General features: G+C 39.5%; 3 protein-coding genes across 7 annotated transcripts in view; 1 reads left to right on the top strand and 2 right to left on the bottom strand.

Annotated features, from left to right (window-relative positions):
• The window catches only part of otud7b (OTU deubiquitinase 7B), a 32,042-nt gene extending 29,906 nt beyond the window's left edge, over window positions 1-2,136 (bottom strand). For 2 of the 3 annotated variants that reach the window (XM_067600707.1, XM_067600708.1), the window contains exon 1: window positions 1,920-2,133. The gene's annotated coding sequence lies outside the window, so the exon portion shown is untranslated. Of the gene's footprint in view, window positions 1-1,919 lie in introns of all 3 variants that reach the window. The other variant, XM_067600709.1, reaches the window with a different exon arrangement.
• Window positions 2,137-2,469: 333 nt separating this feature from the next.
• On the bottom strand, window positions 2,470-9,188 carry rbm8a (RNA binding motif protein 8A). 2 transcript variants are annotated; one of them, XM_067600711.1, is made up of 6 exons: window positions 9,071-9,188; window positions 7,489-7,548; window positions 7,313-7,390; window positions 5,393-5,529; window positions 3,536-3,672; window positions 2,470-3,280 (listed from the first exon to the last, which is right to left on the bottom strand). In XM_067600711.1, exons 1-6 carry the CDS (start codon window positions 9,129-9,131, stop codon window positions 3,232-3,234), a joined length of 522 nt encoding a protein of 173 aa, XP_067456812.1. In that variant the 5' UTR covers window positions 9,132-9,188; the 3' UTR covers window positions 2,470-3,231. The 2 variants fall into 2 exon arrangements, with proteins under 2 accessions (XP_067456812.1, XP_067456811.1); XM_067600710.1 differs by having other exon boundaries at window positions 9,065-9,185.
• Window positions 3,560-14,645, top strand: LOC137190959 (type-4 ice-structuring protein LS-12-like). Of its 2 annotated transcripts, none has more exons than XR_010930328.1 (2): window positions 3,560-3,697; window positions 13,532-13,679. XR_010930328.1 is itself a non-coding variant. In XM_067600712.1 (2 exons), exons 1-2 carry the CDS (start codon window positions 12,744-12,746, stop codon window positions 13,701-13,703), a joined length of 243 nt encoding a protein of 80 aa, XP_067456813.1. In that variant the 5' UTR covers window positions 12,159-12,743; the 3' UTR covers window positions 13,704-14,645. The 2 variants fall into 2 exon arrangements, 1 of the variants encoding a protein (XP_067456813.1); XM_067600712.1 differs by lacking the exon at window positions 3,560-3,697 and adding an exon at window positions 12,159-12,814 and having other exon boundaries at window positions 13,532-14,645.
• The last annotated feature ends 12,993 nt before the right edge of the window (window positions 14,646-27,638 follow it).

The following is a 27,638-nucleotide window of genomic DNA, read 5'->3' as shown; positions in this document are numbered from 1 at the left end:
TGAATACTGTTCGAGATCTCTGGACGATAAGTTGCAAAGCGCGAGCCGCAAATTTTAATTTGGATCAACGAAAATCAAATTGTCCAAAGAAAATCAAATCGCAATAACTTCTCTGCCTTGCTCTGTGTCATTGAAGGCAGGCTGTGAATGGATTGATCTATGGGCTGGTCTTTTTGCACCCACTGATCCACTCAGGCGTTTATAAACGAGCACCTATCATCTATCTCATGTTGGCTGAACTGTGTTTTTCTTGCATTGAGTGGTAAGAAACCAAACATTTTGTGAAATGATTTTTTTTTCCTTTTACACCCTGCCAGTTTGAAGTCTGAATTGCATGGGAAAGGATGCTACACCCTACTTAAAATACTTGCCCGAGGTGCTCTCTGTGCTGCTGTATGCATCAATATGTTCCTTGAAGTGTTGAGGACTTGCATAATGAAGCCTGACAGTGCAACCTCACAGAGACTGTTCATCAGAGTATAGACATCGTTTTCATCTTCTAGCCACAGTGTAGATCCTGAGAACTGATGGGCAATTTAAATAAATTCCTTATACAGAGGTGCATATGGCTGATTACTTGCCAAAATGAGTGGTAGAACAGACAAACCTACCAGCTGTAGTGGGATTAAGCTGGTAGTTCGTCCTAACTTTCCACACTGCTGCTGATCAGCAGTCTTCTTTGCAACTAGTGAGGCAGTCGCTTGTGTGTACCGCATTTCAAATATCACCCTGCACAGCTACCGCAAGGAACGAGTACAGGTGGGAGGGCTGGATCCATATCTCGTTCTTATTAAAATATACCTCGCTTCTTGAAATTCCATCAACCTTGTAAGATGAGGTTTCTAATTACTGCTGCATGTGTTAACAACAGGCTGACAACAAACATTCCTTGTACACCAAGTGCAGTAAAGAACTTGTACCTACGTCCTACTTTTCATGTTGACTGTCTCTCCTGGTGTCCCAGCAAACAAAAGAGCCCATAAATACAAGCCCTGAATAATTCAAGGCAAAGTGTAACGCAACCCTCTCTCATAGTGGTGATGTTGGAAATGTCGGCAAATAACCCCAAGTCCTAGTTTCAAAACGAGCAAGGAACACTGAACCTAATGACCAGCCAGCTCTGGCAGTAATCACACATATCTGGCAGCAAGGTTTGGGAAGAACTGCCAAGTGCTTCTGACTTGACTCAGTACATGAAACCAATCGTTTTGGATACAAGTTATAAAATAAACATGAGTGAGTGCAAACAGTTAACAGGCAATTTTCTCCAAGTCGGGGTGTTTGAAGCAAATGTTACATCACTTGTGCACCTTAAATAAAATCTGGATCGTGACGGCCAGCTCTCAGAAAGCAAGTTTATAATTAATTATAAATGATAAAAACATATCTTGTAATTGGAAAATACAGAAATGACATCCCATTCAGCAAAACTTTAAAATCTAGCGTTTAAACTGCACAACTATGGCTGGCATCTCATAAAGCTAATGTCATGTTCAGCGACCATTTCTATTCGCCAACCTGCTTACCATGACCAAGTAGATGCAGCTCAATGCTACTGATGATGTCTTGTCTTAAATGCTAACTTTAAGCCTGCTACTATGGATTTGAGGCAAAATATCAGCGAACAATACGCATGCTTACATAAACGCATTTGATGCGTTCAAACGCATGGGATACACGCACCGTTTACACACAGCCCAGGAACTTTATTCACAAGCAATAGACAATTTAATCATCTCTTTGGCAAACTGTCAAACGTGTGCATGAATGCTCATTGCAGAGAAGTGTTGTTTTTTCGGTATGTAGACCGAACATTAACGTTTGGCGAGCAAGTGGCTACTTCAAGCTTGGCTAATCAGCAGCTAACGTGAGCTAACGTTAACGCTAACGCTAGAGTAGGCTATCCCTTTACTGCTTACCTTGAACGGCCTAGCAGATGTTGTTTTCATCGTCCCATTTAGTTTCCCGACAAGTATGAACTTGCGAACAGCATATACGTTTCCCAGACCTGCAATTCCTAACTTTTCAGCATCTCCGTAGGTGGAACTAAATGTAAAATCCCAAACCGGACCACCACCGACAAAGTAATTTCTCCACCACTTACAACAACAACGTCAACCGAAGCTTTAAGCCCGCCCCCCACAAAGAAGCAGCCAACCAGAGAGAAGATTCTATTTTATTGACCTTAATAAGCACCAATGGTCATCCACAGAGACTTTGACTGATGTCCCCCTAAACAAATGAGGATGACAGAGTACAAAACATTCGCCTGCCAATTGGCTGTAGAAAAAAAAGGGTTAGGTCTTTTCTCCCAGATAGCCTATGAGTGTAGCACTGTGTCCAGAGTGACAGGTGCTTTGGAGTTGACAAAATAGCTGGGGCGGCACCAATGCCTGGGTGAGGTCATCCAGGATGATGTAAACCCTACGTCATTAGCAGTGCTAAATAAAACACACAACAGAGCACACATTTTCCTTTTAAAAAGTTTAATATTCCCCAAGTTATATAAAACAAAACAACATACTCAGGCACAATAAAATACACATAACAGTATGCAAACTGAAACAACATTTTTAGGGAAAATGAAAATCATGAACATGTACTACCTACAAGCTGGTGTTGAAAGTAAAAACAGTTTCACTGTCTGTTGCGTTGAGAAAAAAAACGGTCATGTCTGGGTGGTAACCCTCGATTTGCGAAACTCTCGCGCATTCCGCAAAGACCCACCCTACTCTGCCTCTGATTGGCTAGAACTCGTTTGCCTTCGGTTGGTTGGGTTTAGGCATGAGAAGTGAGATGGTTAGGGTTACAGTACAAAAAATATGAGAGGGGTCTAATTGCAGTCTTGCAGACTCAGACGACACATCCACTTCACTACAAGACACACCCACTTCACTACACGGCAACCGTGTCGTGAAGAGTACTGTGAGTCCGCAGATAGACCTACTTGTAAAATATCAGGGTCAGAGCCAATCTCACGAGTGTTTTGCAGATCTAGGGTTACCATCTAGACACGACTAGAAAAAAAATTCTAAAGCTGGTGTTCAGCTAATTTATTATTTTGTTATTCCTCATCTCAATATTTGAAATTGTACAACTAGATGCCATACAACTGTTACTGAAAAATATTGTACAAAAAAAGAAATCTGAATTTATCTTCGTATGAGAAGATAAGATTATAAAGCGCCTGTCAAAGTGACTGACACCTCCGTCCAATGGCAACCGCCAAACTCAACGCCGCCTCCTGTCTGGACTTCTGCTGCGTCTCCGTCCGCCAGTCCTGTGAAAAACCACCCATCGGATTAACCAAAAAAAAAAATACTGTTTTGGTTGTTGAGAAAAATATATATCACTTACTTACACTCAAACTGCAAATTGCTACACCAATCTGTATTATAATAATCTCTAACTAGGTGTACTGACAGAATATACAGTCCGTCCAGTCAATATGCAGTTTGACAAAGTGCGACATGTAAAATATTAACACTGTTTTACCAGCGAGTCACTGTCTCCACAGATAACACATCACCCTCACCTCCTCTTGTTCTTGGGGGGGCCTCTGACAAATCCCCAGTCGACACTGATAGGCTGGCCCATCATGTCCTGACCGTTGAGCCCTTCCATGGCTGCCTGGGCCTCTTTGTATGTCTCATACTCCACAAGAGCATACCCCTGGGGACAGTTATCAGGACACCGTGTGAGTTATTACACATCTATGGCAACACTGCATTGGAAGTTTGGCAGTATTTCACAATTTAAAAAAACAAAAAAACAAACACAGCACACAAAACATAGCTAGTGATCACTCAATAACCTAATAATAGTCTTTAGGCTGACTGGTATAAATGTGCCCTCTGAAACCACAGTGTGAGATTACTGGGCAAACATATTTTGAACCATAGCTTAAAAGCTTAACCAACAAAATACATTTTATGTCTGTGAATGTGAGATGTTAAAAAGACGATCAATTAAATGTATGAGATTGTTGCTGCATCACGTTAATCTTCAAACAGTCTGTGATGAAAATCAATGTGTGTGTGCGGCTGAAATGACTGGAGAAAGAGTTTCAGGGTTGAAGAGGCTTTGTTCTTACTTCATAATCAAAACAATGCTGCCACCTTGTGGCTAAAACAAAGTGGAGGCAAATGTTTAGGCGGCAAAAAACTACAACAAAAAAAAAAGGGTCAATGTAAATGTCAACTTGCCCGAAGCATAGGGGGGGTTAAAAAAAATCTGATACATTCTGAACACTGCAAATGTTTGCAAAACATCAGATTAGTTTCATTCTGTCTCTCTTGGCATGTAACCATCTCTTCCACTTTCAACACAGTCTGTTACAATGAGACTGCAGTTCAAATATGAAGACATCTTATTATGGTTTAACAGCCATTAGCAAGTAGGAACAACAGCAAGGTTTACTCGTGATGACAAAGCAAAGACCTTTTTCACAATTTAGAAGCAGTCTGGCTTTGCACACATCAACAAACGACTCGTTCCACCAGACAGGAAGGATGAGAATGAAACAATACTGTTTTTGTAATGTAATTCTTTATATTTATCCTTCTTACATAAGTTCCATTATTCAACTGGGTATGTGGAGATTTTGCTTCTCTATTTGGAAATAATTTATCATTCAAGAAACAATTAGAGTGATTCAGAGAAACTGGGGCAGTTTAATTTTCTGGTTGAGACAACATGATGTTGGGAGCTTGTCTCAGCATAGTTTCAGCCAAAGCATTTAAAAAAAAAAAAGACATTTGGCTCATTAACGGCATTTTTCTCTGGCTTTGAACTTGTACATGGCTTTGTGGTGTCGCCATAAATGGTCAAATAAATTAGTCTAGCTGCCAAGTGTTGTACAAACAATTGCAGGGCACACTTAGTAACAGAGTAACCATTCGGGTTTCTTTCTAGAAAACTAAATAATTGCTTCTTTCTACTTCATTTGTTTAACAATTATGTGCATAAATTAAGTTAATTTTCCAATCAAGTGTACAAATGGTGTTCCAGTTTATCATTTATCAGCTACATTGCAATGTTGATGCTGTAATATACGGTTCAGCCCTACAAGAAAGCTAGTTGTTTGTGATTAGAGCAATTTGATATTCAATCAAAAGGCTCTTTGACCTGGACTTTTAAATAACACAAGAGCTGCTCACACATTTTAACATACAAGGGGTCATCCATTGGATTATTTGAAAAATGAGGTGTACTTTGACTGGTTATATCTATTTTATGTATTTAAAAAAAACCTCATGAGTAACCTATTAGAGCAAGTAAATGAACCAGAGGCTGAGTCAGTAAAAAATGTTAAGAAACAGTGACTTCCATGAACTTAAGGAAACAGTGAAACTGACAGACATGCTAACTGGCACATGGTTATTTGTCTCACCTTGAGGTAGCCTGTTCTGCGGTCAAGGTTGAGATGCAGGTTCTTGATTTCTCCAAACTCTGAGAACTTGTCATGGATGTCTTCCTCTGTGGCCTCTTCATGTACGCCTGTCACAAACAGGATCCAGCCCTCCACAGCTACAAGGAAAGGCACCAGGGTGTCAAATACGTCATAAACGAGCGGAAATTTCAACTACGTCGTCTAATGAGCCCAAGCAGAATTATGATAAGTAAGATACAGCCTCCTCTTTGGTATAAGTGCAACAGTACACATTTTCAGAATCAACACGAGCAATTCATAGCAATTGATGCTGTCAGTAATATACCTTGAAATCAAACTGTTGCGTTGATATGCAAGTCAATTACATTTATTCATATCATAATCATAGCACTGTTACGGAGCCCGCTGAAAAGCTACACTAAACAAAAGAGCAAAGCCGTCATGGTACCGTACCTTCATGGTATCTGACACACACAAATTATTCGCCAATATCAAAGATTGCTGGTGCTTCAGAGCTGCACTGACACGGATACAGATGCTTATATTCTGTGGCAGCAGCGCATCGCTATATTGATTGCTGGGGATGTTTCTTATTCTCTCCTTTTATCATTTATATATAAAGCACATTATTTTGTGACAATACATAAATGCTTGTTCCAAAAGTTATTTGGGTTGAACCCCGTTGCACTGCAGATGGAAAAGTAATCACTGGCAAATCTCAAGCAACTGTATTATCCAGATATAATTTAATTTTTGAATTAGTGCAGCTGTGTTGACATAGTGCCAATATGGTACAATACATATCTCATTATCATTCATAACACCACTGATATGGTTGTTCATGTATAGAGCTGCAACGATTAGTTGATCAATCGATTAGTTGCCAACTTTTACATTAATTGCCAATGATTTTGATAATTGATTAATTGTTTTGAGCCATTTTTTAAGAACCCCCCCCCCCATATTCTCAAATGTCTAGTCCTGTATGTTAGTAAACTAAATGTCTTTGGGTTGTGAACTGTTGGTTGGAACAAACTTTGAAATTTGAGGAAGTAATCTCAAGCTTTGGGAAACAGTGGTCAACATTTCTCACCATTTTCTGACATTTTATTGACCAAACAGCTAATGGATTAATCAAGAAAACAATTGACAGATTAATTGATAATGACAATAATGGTTAGTTGGAGCCCTATTTGTGTACACCAGGTTTAAAACATTGTTGAGAAAGTAATGGTGGTAAAAAACAATAAATGGTGACAAGACAGATACGTTACTGTAAAGAGTCAACTAATTAATAATACAGGTGATGAGACTCAGAGAAAGCAAGATAAAGGGAGAAATGGCACCACATTGTGATTTGTTTTTCATGTTTGCTTGGTTCCTGTTTGTCATTAAAGGACGGGTTCACAATTTTTCCAGTCTGTCTTAAAACAACAGTCAGGTGCCCATATGAACACTGACAGAGGTTTTCCTCGCTGTAATCCATTCCTCCTGTTCATACTGGCTACTAAAAGATCCCTCAAGTGGATATCTGCTACATTTACAGTCTATTTAGCATCAAATTCCCTCTTTGTGTTTCCCTGTACAGCTGCGGTGAAAGTATAGTAACCAAAAGAGGGACTTTGCACTAAAAAGACACATTGAAAGATATCTGGTTTGACTAATTTGGATGACTGAAGCTTCATATAAGCTTCAGATACAAATACATGTTTGCACAGAAGGATGCGTGTGGATTTTGGCCTCCATCATTATGAGCAGGAGGAATGATTATGGCAAGAAAAAACAATTTCAATGTTCATTTGGGCACCAGACTATTGTTTTATTACAGACTTGAAAAATTGTGAACATATCCTTTAAACTTTATTCTATAAGTTTCCAATTGAACTTAATCCCATCTTTAACACGAACAGCAGCACTTACATCTCTGAGGTCCTGGCTCATCCCCATCCTGCTCCACAGTGTCATAGTCCTCTTTGATTCTGGATCTGGCTCCTTCCTCTGGAAACAGCAAAACAGAAGAATACTCAGCACTGCTGAAAAATTCTGATTGACCCAGAATTATTATCTAAGTCAATATCACAAGATCTGTAACTCACCTGAGCCAAAGCCTCGTCCTTTCCTCTTCTTTGCTTTCTCTTTCAACTTGTGGATGCTCTCTGAGGGAAAGAAAGTTGAAGAAGTCAGAATCTATACATGCCATTACATCCTTCTCTGCACTCCAAGAGGTTGCTATCGCTGACATTATTCTACTATTATCCAGTGGTGAAAAGTAACTGAGTACATTTACTCAAGTACTGTACTGAAGTGCAGTTTTGAGGAACTTGTACTTTGAGTATTTCCATTTTATACTACTTTATACTTCCACTCCAGAACATTTCTGAGAGAAATACTGTACTTTCTACTCAACAACATCTATTTTACAGCTTTAGTTACTTTTCAGATGACAATTTAACACAATGGATAATATAACAAGCTTTTAAAATTCAACACATTGTTAAAGATGAAACCAGTGGTTTCCAACCTTTTCGGCTTTTGACGTCTTATAAAAAGCAGTGTGTAGTCAGGGTCACATTTCAGATGTCTGAGTTGTTAACAGCTCCACCAAATACTGATTTTTTCCCCTCTAAACTCCTCACATGCTTTCATTTCAGTCAATGTTCAAATGATCAAATATTTCACATAAAACCAAAGATAGAGAGAAAGTCCAAAAACAGATTTGTGTATCAGAATTTTGTTTTTTCTTCTTTCCTCTCCCATTAATCATCTCACGACCCCTCAGATTTATCTGGTGACCCTTTGGAGGGACCCAAACCCTAGGTTGGGAACCACTGGACTAAACTACCTAACTGTATATAAAGTGGTTGAAACTAGCTCCACCTCCAGCAGCTAAAACAGTAACATGCTGCTTACACACTGATGCTTCAGTATTAATAATCTAATGATGTCATATATAATAATAATATATCAGCCAGAGGGACCAAACCAATACTTTCACTGTAATAGTTTAAGTATATTTAGCTACTGATACGTATGTATTTTACTTAAATAGAAATTTGCATGCAGGACTTTTACCTGCGATGAAGTATTTTTAAATTATTGGCACTTTTTCCTAAGTAAAGCATCTGAGTATTTCTTCCAGCATTGCTGTTCTCCAATTAAAACTCGATGGATAAATTTCATGCCATGCCGCTGACATGAAACCGACACTAAAACACACTATATAGATGTTGAAATGGCTAAGTTACAAGTTATTAGTCCTCTGCAATTACATTAAGGCATCTTACAACTAGCTACGGACACTCAACTAACGCGCTAACGGCGGCTAATCACACGCTAATTGTTTTGTCAGTTTCCTCATGTTTGTATTGACAGATTACGTTAGCGTTCTTAACTATAAATCCGAAAACCCTTAACCGATGAAAGCTGGAAATGTTTTATTTAAGTAAGTTTTAAGGTTTTTAATAACCATGAGCGAGAGAGCGTTTGAATGAATCGCTAGCGTTTGTTAGCTTAACATTAGCATGTTAGCATCTCGAAGGCCTGTTCCACGCAGTCCGGCGTTTGGTGTATTTTCAGCCAATGCCAGTTTGCTGTAAACCTCAATATTTAAACATAATTGAAAGCCGGGGTTAGGAATCATATTCCACTAATGTGCACAAGTAATATTATTACCATCACCATCCTCATCCATAGGAAAGTCCTCGCCTCCCGCTTCATGAAGATCCAACACGTCCGCCATGATGTCTCTGCGTGTGTCTGTGCTGACCGACGCAACGTGCGTACGCAAAAAGAGCCCCGGGTTGGCGGATGTTGCCAGGTTGCGTAAAATTAAGTAACTACAATAAATCACATTTATGTACGAACCAGTTTAGATTTGTAGATTGTTTCAAATAGTTTCACTCTGTTTTTATGATGTTAAATAGGCTCCTGTTAGTCATTTAGGTGTTTTATTTTCTTGTCACTCATTATCTAAGGATGATTTCAATATCAAAGGATGGGTTCACAATTTTTCAAGTCTGTCTTAAAACAAAAGTCAGGTGCCCAAAATGAACATTGAAATTGTTTTTTCTTGCCATAATCATTCCTCCTGTTCATAGTGGCCATCAGAAGATCCTTTCATAATGTACTTACAATGTAAGTGGTGGGGGACAAAATCCTCAAAAATATCCTCTATAAATCCTCTTTCTTTGCAAAAATGTATGAAAATGTAAAAAGTTTAATATGGAGTTGAAATGAAGCTTCAAATTAGCATCCAAATTAACCAGATCAATTAGATATCTTTCAACATTACAGTGTTTTTAGTGCTAAAGTCCCTCTTTTTGTTACTATACTTGTCACCACATTATGATTTGTTTGTCATCAAAGGGCGGGTTCACAATTTTTCAAGTCTGTCCTAAAACAGTAGTCAGGCACCCAGATGAACATTGACACATGTTTTTCCTGCTGTAATAATTCCTCTTGTTCATACGGGCCAGTAAGAGATCCCCTCATAATGCACTTTCAATGATAGGGCAAACAAAATCCAGAGTGGTGTGACTGTTGAAGATATCCACTTTATTTGACTAACTCAGACGGCTGAAGCCACGTATTATCTTCAGATAAACCGTTAAATACACTTTTGCTGAAAATGAATGCTGTGGATTTTGTCCCCCATCACTTACATTGTACGAGGTTTTAGAGGGGATCTTCTAACGGTCAGTATTAACAGGAGGAAAAATGTAAAAAAAATGTGAACCTATCCTTCAAGGCAGTGAACAACAGTTTGAAATCACACATTTAAATGGTTTCACCACTGGATGGCAGGGCTCACTTTCCACTCAACTATTTCTGAGAATCTTATAGTGGTGCGTGACAACGTTGGTGCCTAGTGGCCGGTGTGAGTAGGACTGCATCTCAGAGCTGAGCAGAGGAATCCACAGAACTTCTGGGGAAGAAGGCTGCTCTGCTTGTCCCATTGCCATTGAAATAAAAAACAACAACAATATATGCAGAAACATAGATTGAAAAGAAAGAAAAAGATGTCCATCCTTCCATTTCCAGAGAGAGAGCCAGTGGTTCGGTTTATCTTGAGTTGGAGGCTTTGAGCATTTATTTCAGTGGGGCACACGCTGTAGAATCAGTAGGTATGCACGATTTGTCATATGATGGGTTCACTAAAGTTCAGCTCAAGTGAACTCTAGATAACTGCATTACTTGAAGATGATGACAACATAAAAAAAATCTTTGTTGTAATTCCCCCATATGTCATAAATCTCAAATAGTTCATTTAGATGTATGTGTGAAGACTATCTCCATTTTTAAACACAAAAGTATGCTATTTAGGCCTGAAGTCAGTGTAAAGCACACTAAGGAAAGATAAGAGTTGACCTGAACTTTAATCTTATGGATGTTGAACTAGCATGCAAGCCAACACATCCTCATACCAAAACAACAGGTCTATTTAAAATGACTCCCAAAATGATATGAGTGTTTTCAGTGCGCCCCATAGGATGGATGGTGTTTTCAGAATGACCCATAGGCATGTAACATTAATATGCCGCTTTCCAAAACCATTACAAATCACTGTTAAAAATAATTTTCTTTTATGGTGTGACAACACTGTGCTTAAGGTCTGGTTAGGTTTAGAGAAAGATCATGACTTAACAGGAGCTATAATGAAGCCCAGACAAAACACACCGACTTTAGCTATTTGAAGCTGTTGTACAGACAACTTTCACTGTTCAAATATGATTTGAAAGGCAGAATTCAAGATGTCATTTTAAAGGAATTACTACTAAAAATAACAGCACAGCAGAATTCTAAACACTGAAAAGTATATCATGCCATTTTTGTTAATGACACTTAAACTTTGCATGACGTCTGTTAAAGATATGAGAATTTCCTGTAATCAGTTTATTGTACTCGTTGTTCCAGAACAAGGAGTACAATATCAAGAGGTACAAAAACAGATGGCTAAGTAGGTTGCCAGAGTGACATTACTGACACAAAATATCCAACCTTGTCTACTGCCCGTCTACAGAAACCAGTATGTGCTTAAAAACTAGAAGGATTACAAATAAAATACAAGAATTTTAACCATTTAAAAATGTGTAGAAACATTGTTCGGTGACATTAAGTGTGGTGGTTTTAAAAATATGAAGTAACAGGCAGTTAAACACATGATGACACATATGGGAACTACAGTATCTACTATTCTATTGTTTGTGATGAGTTTATCAGATGTTCGTCTCACAGCCTGCTGTAGATTGTAGATACAGTATGGAGCAACTGCTGATAGGACAGAGTACATATAGGTCCAAGGCTCTGTCAGCACAAGTGAGTAACTCTGTCTCATGAGCTGACCCTGTGATAAGTAGACAAACAATCATGGATTAACCACTGACATCACCAAAAGAAAATAAGGCAAATAAAAATAAACTCAGGGCTCATACATTACATACTGTATGTATGTACACATTATTTTGCTGAGAATGACCAAAAAACACGAGTTGAACATTCAATCTTTATAAAGCTGTTAAATAGAATTAAACAATTAAATATAAAACTATGAAAATTTAAATTATAAGCACAGTTTATACAAATTTTATAATACTAAAACACAAAACTATTAGAATTGAAACTATAAGCACAATATACAGTATATGCAAATTTACAAGCTAAAAATACAAAATACAAATACAAATTTAAAAAAAAAAAAACAATATAAACAGATACAAATACAAAATTAAATCCGAATGTAAACATTTTTTTTTCTTTCAGATGATATATACAGGCTACAGGCCACAGGCTTGGAGCTGGCTGGTGAGCTGCAACTCCAGGGAAACATGGGAGGCTGGAATGGTGAGTCTGGGAGAAACCGGGTCAGAAACAGGCTTTAAATGGATTTTCCACCTGAAAGAAACCAATTCTAAGGCAAACTCAGGATCCTTCTTCCAGATGGCAGTGAGGGGCTTAAAAAATTCTGGCTCTCCATCGAGGAGAATGTCTTTGGGCACACCAAAAGCCTCCCAAATATTCAGCCCGCTGAGCAGGTGAACGTCTGCTAAGTTCATGTCTCTGGCCAGATACGTGGGGATAGAGCAGGTGAACCCAGGTGCAGACACACAGAGGTAAGGAGACAGTAGAACAATTTATGAAAGCAGGCCTGGGGAAACTAGTACTGGTAGATTGGAAACCTGGGGCTGAGGCTTGGTCTCCATTCATACAATCACACACACAGGGAGAGAGAGGGAGAGAGCCACTGGGGAAGTGACAATGGGTATGGAGATATAGGACTGAGGCAGGAATTGTGACACTGGTGAAGCATGATGTCCAGGCTGAGGTGGACAGGATTACTAAGCTCATCAATGACATGTCAACCAGCATCACCAGCGCAACCCAGGACATGGTGGAGAAGGTTCTTGAGGTGATCAAGACTGCCCAGTAAGTAACAACCAACAGAAACATCTACCTTTACTCTCTTGCTCTGTCCTCATTATCTACTGCTTGACCTCCAACCTACACTAACTGCACTCCGTTAGTCTTCCATCATTGTTTCATGAACTAGTAATTGAATCTAAACTCCTCTCAATGTAAGCTGCAAGTTGAATAAGACACTTGTGAAATTATTCAATCATAAACTCTAAACATACATGGACAGTGTGTTAAGATGAATTGCAGAGAGTGACAGAAAATTTGACTTTATTCCTTTATTTTTTACTTAAGTTCACTGGCTATATACATATAAATACATATATTATTTGAAATTAAAAAATACTGAAAATCTCATGTAATTGATAAATCCCACCACTGACAAAAGTGGCTTTAGAAGCAATAAATGTGTCACTTTTAAGTCAATTTTCAAGATAAACGAGTCATAATTACGATGATAAATTACATGTAAAACATAAGGCTAAAGTTCAATCACCATTATGGGCTTAGGATAGTAAGAGGGTTGTTTTTGTACTATAAAAACATACGGCATATACCCTGATTGGTCTGATGTAGTGCCACATGTAATTAGTCGTCACCAACAGCAGTTTTTTATGGAGTTAAGACAGTTTTAGTTCATCTTTCTTTATTAAAATGCAAGTCGGAGTCAGTAGCAGTGATTGTTTTTTTTGTTTGTTTTTTCACTTTTTCCACCTTCCACAATCATAGGACTTACATGGAAGACAGCAGGGCCCAGATCCAGCCTCTGGTTGAAAGGGTCCAGGCTGAGGCTGCCAAGCTGCAGGAGCAGGTCAAGCCCTTCATTACCAACACTGAGGATCAGATCAAGCCACTGACCGACAACTTCAATGCCCAAGTCTTTAAGTCATCTGAGATGTGATGCTTAAAATGCCATCATTAAAGGGGTTGAAAGTCATCAGTTTGAGTTGACTTATTCTTTATTTTGGCTTGTATGAGTATTTCTATATTTTATTTGCATTCTGAGTACAGGGATCCATTTATGGAAAGCAAAAGGGCAAGTAATAAGGTTGAAATGAAATAAATTGTATTTATTTCATTACCTCTTACCTGGGCCATTGGGTTATTGGGATTTGCTCCAAAATGCTCTGTAATTTTAAGAAATTACCTCACAACAAATTTGTGTTTCTTACCAGTCAAATTCGACTTCTTTCTATATGCTGTCGTCTCATCCAGACAGGAGGGAAAGAAAAAACATCACTAACTACAGACCCTGCCAGTTGAAAATCTTTTATACACGTAGTTAAAAATAACCTATTACTTTTCTATCAGTAAATCAGCTAAAATTCAGCTATATTGATTGGTAGTATTTTTGCATGCTATCCTATCTGAGCCAATGACTGTAAGTTCAAATATTTATAAAAAATATATCTTGTATTTGAAAGAACAGTTACCATGCCTTTAACATTTGATTTTCACCCAAAATTGTCTCCATGGGGATACATCTTTATTTGGTCCAGTTTAGTCCAGTATGTCTGTTGTGCAGAAGAGTAAAGCATCAGGGGGTTTTACTCTTCTTGGAAGGCAGCTGGAGCATTTGATTTTTCAAAAGGATTATTTTAATATGCAACTAGGAAATTAGAGCTCAGTGTCAGATTTTGAGAGAAATTTTACAAAAATGATTGAGTTCAAGGCTGTATCTCAAAGCAGTGAGGGAGACAATGACTTGTCAGTTTAAACACAAAACAACAAAATCACTAGTCTCCCATGCTGCCATGGACTCATCCAGACAGTGAAGGCCATGTAAGATTTATCTGTTTTGTCAAATAACTGAGCTTTTTCTAAAAAAATAAATAAATAAATAAATAAATACAAAATTCTTCAGGCAGGTGAACATATATATATAAACTCTCTCAATAAATGCATCATTCTTTTCTCCAGTGTTAATTTATCACTGCATACTCCTTCCTGTTCTGTTGCCAAGCACACAAGCCATACTCAAGGTGGCCTCCTTGAGCTAATGTATGATATAAATCCTCCTGTGGAGCCGAGGGAGGACTGAAGGAGCGTTCTAACAAAACCCCCATAGTTCAAACCAAACTTCTATACCCTCAAACCTCTCAGTTAAAGGCCGGAGTATGTTTTTCATAGCAGAACTGGCAGTCCTGAGCGGCCTTCTGTTTGTGCTCACAGATAAAATGAAACAAGAGTTGGCAGCCTGTCAAGAAACAATCTGTAAATGCGCTTGAAGACATGCTCGAAAGAAACACACTTAAATACCTCAATTATCTCTATGTGACTGCTTCATTATCTGTCATCTACCATTTTTCATATTTAAAAACAGAACATAAAACATAAAACATAAAATTATCATCTGTTTCATCTGTGTATGTGCATCACATTTGAATGTTTTGTTTGCTTTTGCCTCCACGTGGTGTAAACAGCATAAACTGTCATCTATGTACTATACTTGACAAATGGAACGAACATTTTTGTGTGAACCTTTGGAGGGTTCGAGGAAGTCTGAGGCTGAAGGACTGAGTAAAGGCAGAGAGGCTTGAAGCAGGGCCAGGGATCAGCATTAGGGTTATCTGCCAGGACAAACTATATGATCCAAGGCTCAGTACAACCCTGCACGCTTGAACAGAGAGAGCAGCCACTGACGAGTTGTCTTTCAGTCACTGCACTGTGTTTTTTATATGCTGACGTCAGTGTTAATCAGTTCAGTGTCAATCAGTGATGCTGCTGAAATAAATCAGGTGAAGGTGAAGAGAAAAGATGCTGTGAGCACATTAATTCCCTTTACACTTCATGCAGCAATGAGGGAAAAATTTAAAACCTCTACTGAAACTGTATCATATATTTTTGAAGCAGATTGGTGGATTTTTTTCATCAAATATTGATTTTTCTCTCATTTCCCAGCAGTTTTAATTGATTACTTATAGAAAGAACCTATAGGGGGCTTCAAAAACTAATTATTTTACATATAAAAGTATTTAAGTTTTGCATTTTTTATCTATGAATTCATCACCTCCAATCGTCTCCAGTGAAATCCCTGTGGTGCCTCAACCCCCCTAGCTGAAAACTGCTTCATTAATTCACCATTTCTTCCACATGCAAAGAAAGTGAATTAAATTTTTAGGTTCCAGGTACGGTTTTTATGTTGTTAATAATGATCAATAATCTAACATTAATAGTAGCGTTTTGGACATCTCAAGTCAGCTTTTGAGGGAAGACTTAAAGCCAGTTGTTTCCCACTGGCACTTTGCCATTTGGTTAATGACAGAACAATCAAAACAGCAGAATGAGAGCTCAAAAGACCCACCTAAGGAGGAGCATGTACTCGTCCAACAGTCACACCAGGTGAGATACATTCTGATGAAAACAGACATCACCATAGCAGTAGGACCAGACAGGGTGTCAGGCCACACTGAAGTCATATGCTGACCAATTAGCAGGGGTGTTCACCAGCATCTTTAAGCTCTCCCTACAACAGGCTGTATTCCCCACCTATCTTAAATCCACCACCATCGTCCCTGTGCCCAAAAAGGCAGCAGTTAAAAGCTTTAATGACTATCACCTAGTTGCCATAACACCAGTTATTATTAAGTGCTTTGAGAGGCTTATACTATCTCATATTAAGGCCATCACCCTCACTGATCTGGACAGCCACCAGTTTTCTTATCAAGGAAACAGATCTACGACAGATGCAGTCTCAATTGCACAGACCTGTCCCACCTGGAGCATCCAAACACATATGTAAGGATGCTATTCGTCGACTTAGGCTCTGCTCTCAATGCTATAATCCCACATAAACTGGTAGACAAACTCAACAACCTGGAATTAGTCACTTCACCCTGTTTATGGATTATGGACTTCCTCATTAACAGACCACAAAATGTCAGAATGGGCAACCACAAATCCTCGACTCTAATCTTGGACATGGGTGCACTGCAGGGCTGTGTGCTTAGTCCAACCCTCTTCACTCTCTTCAACCATGATTGCACCACCATCCACTCTTCTAACACTACAGTGAAGTTTGCTGATGACACCCCTATAGTGGGACTTATATCTGACAATAAGAGAACACACTACAGAGAGGAGGTCCAACATCTGGTCAAATGGTGTTCGGACAATACTCTGGTTCTGAGCACCACAAAACCAAGGAGATCATTGTGGAATTTGAATGTCAACAACATCTAATTCCAAGGAATCCATATAACAAAAGATGGTCCCTGGTCTCATGGTCCCTTAACACCTCCCACCTGGTGAAGAACGTTCAACAGAAGCTTTTCTTCCTAAGAAAACTCAAGCAGGCCAAACTTCCCTCTCAGCTCCTAAGCTTTTACAAAAGCACCATAGAGAGTATCTCCTGCTACTGTGCCATGGTGTGGTATGCCAGCTGCACTGTCGAGAACCGGAAGGACTTGGTCCAGGTGGCAAAGCCCGAATTAATAGAATTAAGAACAGCTTCTTCCCCAGAGCTGTAGTCTCCATCACCACCTACCCTCCCATCCATAGCTGTTGAGGAATGAGGATTGAAGACTGTAAATATTACCAAGTTGTTGTGCAGTACCTTTTTATTATCTTGTTTTAATCTTGTTTTCTATTGCTGCTGGTATCTGAGAGTTACCAAACATAATTTTGTTGTATGACTACAATGAGAAAGTGTCTTATCTGTGCGCTATCTTCCATCTTATCTTAATGCTTAGCTAGAGACATATTGCAGTGAGGGACATATATTACAGTGAAGGACAAATTGCAATGAACAAATTATACCAACACATTAAATGCATGATTTATATAAGATGAGACACTTTAATTTTAGGTGTTATACCACCAAGTCACCCTATATATTTGAATTATCACATACTTATGTACTGAACTCATTCAGTACATAAGTATGTGATAATAACTCATATTCAAGGAATTAAGAGTAAGAAATAGCTATTAGCAGTGGGATTGTATTGTCATAAAATAAATCTATTTTTCAATTTTTGCCCTAAAAAAGTGTCCAATTAGTTCTGCATTTTCCACTCTGCACTTATGCTTTGTGTACTATTTCATTGTGTGAAATTGATTCCTACTGAACATAAATGCACAGAATGATGTGAATATTTACTGAAACTTGATAGCACTTCGGCCAAAAGTGCTGCTATCTCACCGGACCCTCTACACAGGCAACCCTGTGTGTGTGTGTGCGTATGGACTGCGCAGACACAATGAAACCTGATCTGCATGTGTGTGTGTATGCTTTTGCATGTATTTGTGTGTGCAGAGACCTACAGTGTGTCAGTCTGATGTATTTTAATTGCTTTTTATGGGAATGATCAAGAGCAACCAGATTTGTGTGGATGTCACATCAATGTGCAGCAGTTTGATGTTAAATACAGGGATTCTGAGACAGAATGGACCAGTTGTACAATTGAAAATCAATAAGAGAAAGTCGGTGACATTGACAGACAGTCAAAAATAATGGGGAAAAATGTTTTACAGGTAAATTGTCGCAATAAACAGAAAAAAACCCCAGTAAATATTCAAAAGGCGGTACAAATATCCTCAATATGTGTCAGGCAAAACAATACGAAGATAACCAGTATGAGAGACACAGATTTATCTGATGGTAAAATTATTTGCACTTACCATTACTGAATTAGGCACCTGGGGTCATCCACAAGGGCGTTGATTGCACACGCACAAAAAAGATAAATTTTCACTGCACAAAGAGAAAGTGCAGTCTTTGTCAAAAAAAAAATAAACTCACTTGAATTCACAAAAAGAGTGTTTGAAAAAAAAAGGTAGGCTCACAGAAAATATGCTAAAACCTAAATTGCTTTTGGGGCTAAGACAATACAGGGCTTGAGGGGGCCGATCTCTAACACCTAGCGTTCAAGTCGACAGAGTCGATGTTGGCCTCTGTTGGCCAGTGGAGAACACTGATAGAAATGTTTTTGCTGGCATGGGTTATGTTTTTACTCAGAACTGACAGACAGACAGCCCCCATGCACACAGGTGCTATTCAAGGAAACTGTGTAAAAGTGACATCACTGAGAAAAATCTAGCCCACAAACCTTTTTAGCACTGAAGTCCTGCCCACTACATGTTGCTCTGTTTATATTATTCACATTTTCTCCATTTTCCCCCTCTCTGTATCTCCACTTCTCTCTCCCTCTTTCTCTTTCTTCAGTCTTTGTCTGTTTCTGTTTGTGGCTTTCTATCTCTCTGTATCGATCTGTCAGTTTATAAAGTACATTTCAACAGACTCTGAAGCTATAAATACAGATCTGCTGTAAATTCACAAAAACCCTTACAGGCATCTCTTTATCTCAGTTTCTGTTCCTGTCTTTAGCACTCTCTCTGTACTCCAACTTTCTCTCACACACAAACATGCAGACACACATATAGTATAGGTTGAAATATAAATTGTTCAGTGTTTGCCATCGCCAGTTGAACACACAATGTCCTGAACCAGGTGCAAAGCCAGTAATGGGCCTGGGTGGCATTGGCCCACCTACATTACTCAGTGGCCGACCCAGCCAAGTTTGATCAAAATACATTTTGTAACAATATTTGATGTATGTGTTGAATATGTCTTCTGATTAAAACTGAACTGTTGACAAAGTTGTAGGAAGTCTCCATAATGTAATTGGTTGCTCTGGTTCTGACACTCAGACCTTCCTGAGCTGTCTGCCACCAACTAGCTGGCTTTTGTAACGTTAACACTACAAACTACATATTGCACAAACACAAGCTTTCCATTTGCATTTGAAATTGAACTCAAACAACTGACTTATTTATTTTTACATATAACATCGCATTGCTGAAACCACATAGTTGTATGTTGTTTGAACGATTGTCTTTGCGTTCTGTAGTTATCTGAACTGTTGTTATTCATGTTATTTTATGTAACTGTTTGATGATGTTTTTTCAATAAAAAACAGATTTTAGAGCACCCGAGGGATGAACTGATGGTTTTTCAGTTTGTCTATGTTTGTTTTTTTCTTCTAACCAAGTCAGTTTTTATGGGAAAAGACAGCCACACCCACTTTTGTATTGGCCCACCAAAAAATACATTTTCTGCCTATGCCACTGCGCTGATCGTCTTCGCTTCTCCGCTGTTTGCGTGGCTTTTGCAAATGCACGTAGCTCCTGATGTGAAACCACTAAATGAAGCTTCCCCCAATTTTCATAGCCCTCCAATTGGGAGTAAGGCCATCTCTCTCTCTCTCTCTAATGCTGAAACACCACTTGAAATTCCACTACAATTTTGAAAAGTAAAAAAAGGCAACAGACAATTCAGGTGCTCAGCCTCAGCAACAATGGAGTCCTGGCCTTGGTGATAGTTGCTAGGCAATGGAGGAAACACAACTGCCTCTTCTGAAACCAAGTCCTTTAAGCTTCCCTCCAGTGTACCGTTCAGCAAATATTTTTTGACAAATAATTTAAGCTGTTGCTAAAATAGGTCAATTAAAAATGAGTCAATTTATTATCAGTCACAGCTGCTCTTTAACAGAGAATAAAGAAATGTCTGGCTGATTAGTGTCAGTTCAGCTCAGCTCAGGCATTTAAGTGGCACCAAAATCTGCAGTGTTAGTCAGTCCAGACCAGACCAAACCAGACCAGTTGTACCCAACCATACTCTTCCCAGGGTTTTTGGTCATCCATTGGCCGGCCCCTTTGTTGTAGCTCATCTTTAGGCTTCTGAAAAAGGTCCTGTCGAGTGGCTGCATTTTATGGCTGCAGTGGGGCGGTAGTGAAATCATGATGATGCCAAAATCTCTTGCCAGATTAACAGCCTCTTAGGTTTTATATAAGTGGCGTCCATCAAGGATGAGGATGCGTGGATCATTCTTGCTGACATTTACATTCTTTGCAAAGTGGGTGAGCCACTCCACAAACAGGCTGCCGTCAATCCAACCCGAATCTGAAACTCTTCCCACAGATTCAGGAAGTGTCCCTCTCATCAGGATCTTGGTCATTTTCTATCTTGGAAAGATAAACATCGGAGGAACAAACTGCCCTGCAGTATTCATTGTGCACAAAGCGGTAACATTAAATCCTCTTTCAGCATTTGTCATCCTTCATTGACGTCAAATATCCCCCTCCACACACACTTCACAAACATATTGCCCCCCCCATACACATACACTAACCCTAGGCTACAACCTGACACTTGCACAGCACATACTCTGTGCACAACCCACAATTATAGCAGTAAAAGTATAATTTGAATAGGAAATGTATGTAATTTCTGTCTTTGCAATCAATTACATCCCCAATTCTTGTGACGATGCTGAAAATATTGAGAGAGGTTTGTTGACTGATCTTCTTCCGCCACATTTTATGTGAAACAATGAAAGTTCAGCTGCAAAATGAGGCCAAATTACAGATTCTTGGGGGACAATAATGGCAAATAGTTTTGCACTGTTTTTTTGTTGCAGCTACATTGGACAAGGAGGTGTTTGACTGACTGAAAATAATTATGCAAAATATAAAGAATAATTTACAGTAAATGTATTTTTTCTCTCATTTTGTGGTCCTCTTGACAGCCTGATTCATTACCTGATTCAAACTTGAGTGCATTAGTGAAAATAACCTCATTGAATGTCCTTTGTCAAGAGTGAAAAATGAAATTAGCTGTATTAGCGCAACAAAGACAAAAGGCGTATTCAAGAACACAACAAGACCAACTGTAATGTCTCGATTTCTTTAACAATAGCCGTCTCAATTTCGAGGTGAAGCTTGGATAATTACAGCCCAGCGGTTGGGGCTTCCTGGCCGCGCCATAAACACTGCACAATAAAATGAGTGGCCAGGCACACGCTGACCTTTTGAGACATTTTTAACAACCCTGAAAATATTAAGAAGGACAGTATCTCTCTGAAGTACTCCCCTTCCCCTTCAATCTCATTTACCCCCTACACATCTCCCTCATCTGCTGGAGAGAACCTGAAGCACCACTTCAAGCCAGCGCTATTATTTGCTCCTTTCAGGGCCCGGCCCCTGAAGTACTGCACTCAGTTAGGACCTGTAATGTAGATTCCATTTCAGCTGCAATTAGGCCTCATCCGTTATGGCAGACCTGCCTTTTCATTATTCCCTCACTGTGCTCTTTCCATCCTCCATGCCTCTCTTCCACACGTGGCCATCCACCCCTACCTCCCTCTCCCCCCATTTGTTTTCGTTGTGCCATCCCTTCACTCATCCTCTCTTTCCCCCTTGCTCCTCCATCCATCTCTCCACTCCAGCACTCATCTGACCACCCCTGTTTCTTCCTCCCTCCCCTCCCTCCATCCACTTCACTCCACTCCACATCCCCAGTCTTGCCCTCAGGGGAGCCCTGCAAACTGCTTATTCAACAATCAGCTGCCATAAAGATATGTAATGACATTTTCGAAGGCAAAGAGGCCTGTGTGGTTTTTAATTCATATTTAATGGCTGTCAGGCTAAATAGCTCACTATCCTAAATAGAAGAGGCTGCTGCTCTTCCACTTATGACTGAGAGCCGTCTGCTTGTGGAAATCTGCTGGCTGTCCAGAGCTTCTGCTACTGCTGCTGGTCCCTTCTGTTTGTTCTCCTTTTGGAAAAATCACTCAATACAAGTGTTACGGCCACCGCTGACCCTCACCCTATGTGTAACAACAAGGCACAAGCTGATGGTGCAGCACAGTGAAGCTATTATCAGTTTTGTTCATTTATAGAGCTATACAGTTTTATATATAGTTATATATAGTTATTTTAAACTTGCAGAAAAATTTAGTCTGTCCATATAGACAACTGAAAAAGTTTTTATTCAATTCATTTTTTAAAGTCCTCCTCCACTCAAAAATGTGCTTTTCTTCATGTTCCTTCAGTTGGATGTTTGAGCTTCACTGTGCAGAAAGATGTATGTAGGACTGGAACTTTTTTTTATTATTACTGATTAGTCTGTTGATTATTTAATCAATAAATTATTTGGTCCATAAAATTTCTGAAAATGGTGAAAAATGTTGAAATTTCTGAAAGCCAAGATGCAAACTAAAATGTCTTATTTTGTCCCAAACAAGGTTTACGCTAGACTTTTGCGGCCAATATGGCCATTAATATCCCAGAATTTCAGCCATACAGAACATCTACTGGACATATGATAGCCTACATTTAAACAGCAATGAAACACAAAAAGCACAAACACTATGAGCCAACAAATGTATTTTATTAAAAGTGGTCAGCACAATGAACTCTTCACAAACTTTGCGAACTGAGCATATAGGTTACAACAATAAAATAAAACAAATAGCCTTGTTAATTTAATGCAGCCACACAGGCAGCCTGCAGCTCTGCCACCACCTCCACCTGTTGCAGTCTCCCCGAGCCCACTTTAAACCTGTTACTGATCAATTTCACGTTATTTAACCATGGAGCTCTGGGCTGATCCATTGTTTCACTGTGCCAATGCTAGATGTAATGTTACTTGAGAGAAAATGGTAAGACTTTTCCAAGCCATGTTAACTGCTGTCGAGCCAAGGTGCAGGGCTGATGCTATGGTGTGCACTGGCACTCATGCCACTCTTAGTCACATCACCAAACACTCAGTGAATCTTTTAATGTCTTGACAGTGGAAGCAAAACAAACTTTTGTATAAGTATATATTTAAGTTGTCTTGGCAACATACTCTAGGTCACACAATATTAGGCTTTTTTAATATGCTATTAATTAATTTATTCGACAATGGCAATCAACATATTTCCCAACTGACATTTTTGCGGCTGATATCTTCATCTGCCGGACAACTACACATGATAGATAGGCCTAGATTCTGGATTTTTTAATAAAGTAGATGTTATTTTGAGGATTTTAACAAGGGATTTGGGGTTTTTTTTATGGGAAAACCATTTTAGACACAAATAAAAATCCAAAGATGATTCTTTATATATGTCTTACAAAATGTCTGGAGGGGATCTTTAAGTTTTATTTTATTCAAAATCAACAACCTAATGCTAACACCTGTTTTCCTGTCATCACTGTGCAGGCTCTTTCATTCTCCACATGCAAAGAAACACTCAGTTGATGCCTGCCGCTAACCTCCGACGGGGCAGGAGCCCAGAGGTTTCAGAGGTGGGACTGTGTGCAGTGTTTCCTCTGACTGGCTGGAAAATGTGAGTGAGAATTGATCTCTTCCCACTTAAGAGTTACTGGCCAACAGTGGAGAATTTTTGTTGTGGTGGAAATCTAACAGATAATACTGAAAAAAATGTGTAAATCTTCTCAGGTTAAATAAAAAATAAGCAGTAAGTTAACACTATACAGACAGAGATGCAGTCTAAAATCTGAAAGAGTATGTGGCATTCATTGCCGTGATTTGTAGTAATTACATAGTAGGCATAAATTAAAACCTTGAGTGCCATTTACTATAATTTTAGATTGCACATTTGGTCTAATATTTGTCACAGCGGGGGTTCTGCACACGTCTTTAAGCCTTTCAAAATGAAGTGACAGCCTGGGCATTTGGAGTGACTTGAAAGTAATCATAGTGTACAACAACTGAGAAGTGCTGTGATGTGCACAATCAGATGTGATATTGCGATCATGTTCATGAAATAGGCATCGATTAAGTGATATTATAGACAGAATGAGTCCCCATGAAATCTGTCCAGCCATCAAAAATTATCTATAGTGGCATAAACTACAGATACACTATAATGGCCAAGAATAATCCAATGACTGACCAGAGCAACATGCAGCATCACCAGCAGTATTAAGTCATTGTAATGAAACAAAGAGCTGGGGGTTGAGTAAAGGAGGATCATCACTACTACAAAATATTGATGCCCTGGCTGCCTCGTATCATTTAGTTCTGAGTGGAGTCCAGGCGCTGAAATGTAAATAAATCTATAAGGGCAAGGAGCTGAGGGCTCCAGTTACCATTCCTAACAATCAAGAGGCTTTTCATGCTGCCCTGGAGGGTCATTCCTGTAATACTATAGCACGCTATAGAGAACCACAAAGAACATAGCGGATCAGAATCAACAACTGACAGCAGCACCTGCAGCACACACAATGATAGCTCAAGTACTTCGGCAAACTCTTTGCCAGTAGCAGGGCGCTTACATTTAACAAGCCAGAGGAGAGGAGGAAACTAGCACTAACAGCACCCCACTGCAGTGAGGAGAGGGGGAAGATATCGCTAACAATGCAGCAAATGTAGAGCCGTCTGTAGTACTTGACTCCCTATCTCCCATCGGCGTCGCCGTCATTTTGCCAGGGCTTAAGCCCCGAACATTTTGAGTGTAGCCCTGAATATAATTTTAAATGTATTTGAAGCTTGACAAAAAACAGTGTGTGTGACGCCGTTTACACACCTCTCAAATTCAGAAAAAGTGTAACTTACGCAGACTTTCATCACTTTACAGCTGTTAATTCAGGCTGGCTTCCTACCACAGTTTCTGTTGTAGCCTCTAGGAGCGCTTGTTTTCCGTTTGAACACTGTACCCTGGTATGAGACAGGGAGACAGCTGTTACTGTTAACACGGACCAACAAACCACCGCCCACCCATGCTACAAACGAACCCTCCATGCTGAAGCTAGCAGGCAGACAGCATATTGTAATTCAAGTGGTCTGAGAGAACACTAGACTTCTGCACCTCCTCTTGGCTCTGTATTCAGGTTTTAGAAAATCTAACCTGTAACAGGAGATTTAAGCCAATCACGGATTATTTCAGAGAGTAAGCATTCCTATTGGCTGTTCTACGAAAGCAGATGCCCGTACATGTCGCTTCAGATGGTGAAAGCCTGCTTGTATTTGTGTTATTTACTCCTGATAAAGACTGTCGCACAGCGGAAACTTCAGAAAACTTCAGTGGGCTCATGCAGGGCTGTGTGCAGTAACACTCGCAGTGTGTTTGTGGCAGCAGCAGGCTAAGCTAAACTAAGCTATTTCCAGTACGCCTGCATCTCAAAAACCTCCATAAAAATGACACATATACCTGAACACACAGATTGAAAGTAAAAACAGACCAGCCGTTTAATTGGAAGATATGCAGTGTTTGTAATAGCAAATCATAGCATGTCTGTGCATATTATTTCCCAGCCTATGTTTACAAACTGTTCTTGCCATATCAGCTGTGAAAAGTGTCCTGCCAGCCTGTTAGGTGGTGTTTGCTATACAGTTGTGTTATCTCTAGTGTAGACAAGATGTCAGCCCTTGTATTGATGTATTGCATCTTAGCATATACAATATAATGAGTTTCAGTATATGCTATAAACTACACTGTTTGTGTACTTAGGGGTGGGTGATATGGCAAAAATCTCATATCATGATTTTCTTCAGGCAGGATCATGATCCACAATCTTATGATTTTTTGTCATGTTGGTTGACTATTTTGCAAGTGACTGAACTATACAGGATTTAGAAAAAAATGTTTTGTCTATCACATGATAGAAATTTGTCTTTGGTTAGGGGCTCACAAACATAAAAACATACACTCATGAAAGACATAAAATTACAGTAAAACACAAACAATTCCATGAATAAATAAGAGCAAGTGTGTAAAGTTGCATTAAAAAGTAGTAGTAGTTTAAAATGGATATTGCAGTGGGAAACCAAACTAACAGTACAACCAAACTAATTTCACAGCTGAAAAGGAAACAGTTGATGTTGTGTAGAAGCGTTAATGTGTCATTTCGGATAACTAGCAGGATGTGTACCATTTAAAAAAGGCACCAACACAGTACACCTGAGCTGACATCACGCTAGCTTGCAGCATTACAGAAGCTGGTGCAACCAGTTAACAGGCGAGCTAACCGTTAACCAGTGGTGTTTACCTCAATTTAAGATGATGTGCAGCAGGTGAGCGTTAGCTGCAGCATGGCCAGAGGGAAGCAGCTAGCCTCCCCTAGCCTCCCAGCTAGCCCCAGCTCTCCATGAGGATCCAACCGAAGCACCGAACCCAAGTTTATTATTCAGGTTAAAGTAGGAAGAAGCAGCGGGTCTGTCGGGCAGCTGAGTGAAGTGGAGCCTGTGGAGGAAGCACCAGGACTGTCAGGGTAAAACAGTCCACGGAGGGAAGCACAGCCAGGTGGTGGAAGAGAAGGCGACGAATCATATTGGCAGAACTTTTCATTGCGGGCCATTCCCGATGACATGCCGATATTATCGTACATCGCTAACACTGGCACTGGACTTTGCTTGTGTAAACTCTAATTGTGTCATGGACTCTGTATTTCTGGACTTTCTGTCGTGTATTTCTTTTGTGTTTTGGGGTTTTTGGTTTTCTGTGAATAACAGATATGAGAGGTTGCAGATTATATTTAATGACCACTTGAGATACTGTTGCTCTTTTAAGAACTAAGTGCTAAAGTGAACTGAAACACTAGTTATGTTGTTATTCAGAGCTACAGTTGTCTTTTGGTCCAATTTATGTTGTGACACGCAGCCTCAATATGCAAGCCACCCCGCTTGACAGACTGATTCATTCATGTTTTTGTTAACAGCAATGTATGCTCAAGTTTATTTTGCTTTGTGTACTTGTGACTTGTGTACTTATTTAAGTTGTGTTCATGTGAGTTCTGGGATCGTTTGTACATGGTTATATTGTGTTTTTCTGGGTTTTCTGTTTACGCTGTTTCCCTTCTGCGTTCCTGGGCTCCACACCTGCCCTGCATCGGTCTCGTCAGCCCTGCCCTCCTCTCTGTGTCTTCCCCAGCCAATCAGCTCCCAGCCTGCCCTTGTGTCTTGTCACCTGTTTCGTGTTGTTTCATTAGCTCAGTTTGTATTTAAGTCCTGGTTTTCAGTTCAGTCATGTTGGAGCCTTTGTTCTGAGAAGCTCAGTTTTGCTTTGCCTGCACTTAACCTCTACTAAAGTGTTTCAGTTCCTGCTGT

The sequence above is a fragment of the Thunnus thynnus genome, chromosome 10, assembly GCF_963924715.1.
Source record: "Thunnus thynnus chromosome 10, fThuThy2.1, whole genome shotgun sequence".
NCBI classification, from domain to species: domain Eukaryota; kingdom Metazoa; phylum Chordata; class Actinopteri; order Scombriformes; family Scombridae; genus Thunnus; species Thunnus thynnus.
Note: the sequence above shows the minus strand (reverse complement) of the source record. Positions and strands in the feature narration are given on the sequence as shown.

Bases quoted from the DNA above. Each gene is read 5' to 3' on its own strand.
- rbm8a (XM_067600710.1), bottom strand. From the start codon at position 9,131: ATGGCGGACGTGTTGGATCTTCATGAAGCGGGAGGCGAGGACTTTCCT. The intron at 7,391-7,488 runs GTGAGTTACAGA...TGCTGTTTCCAG, and splicing joins AGGACGAGGCTTTGGCTCAG to AGGAAGGAGCCAGATCCAGA. The intron at 5,530-7,312 runs GTAAGTGCTGCT...CTTTCCTTGTAG, and splicing joins TGAGCCAGGACCTCAGAGAT to CTGTGGAGGGCTGGATCCTG.
- LOC137190959 (XM_067600712.1), top strand. From the start codon at position 12,744: ATGTCAACCAGCATCACCAGCGCAACCCAGGACATGGTGGAGAAGGTT. The intron at 12,815-13,531 runs GTAAGTAACAAC...CCACAATCATAG, and splicing joins GAGGTGATCAAGACTGCCCA to GACTTACATGGAAGACAGCA.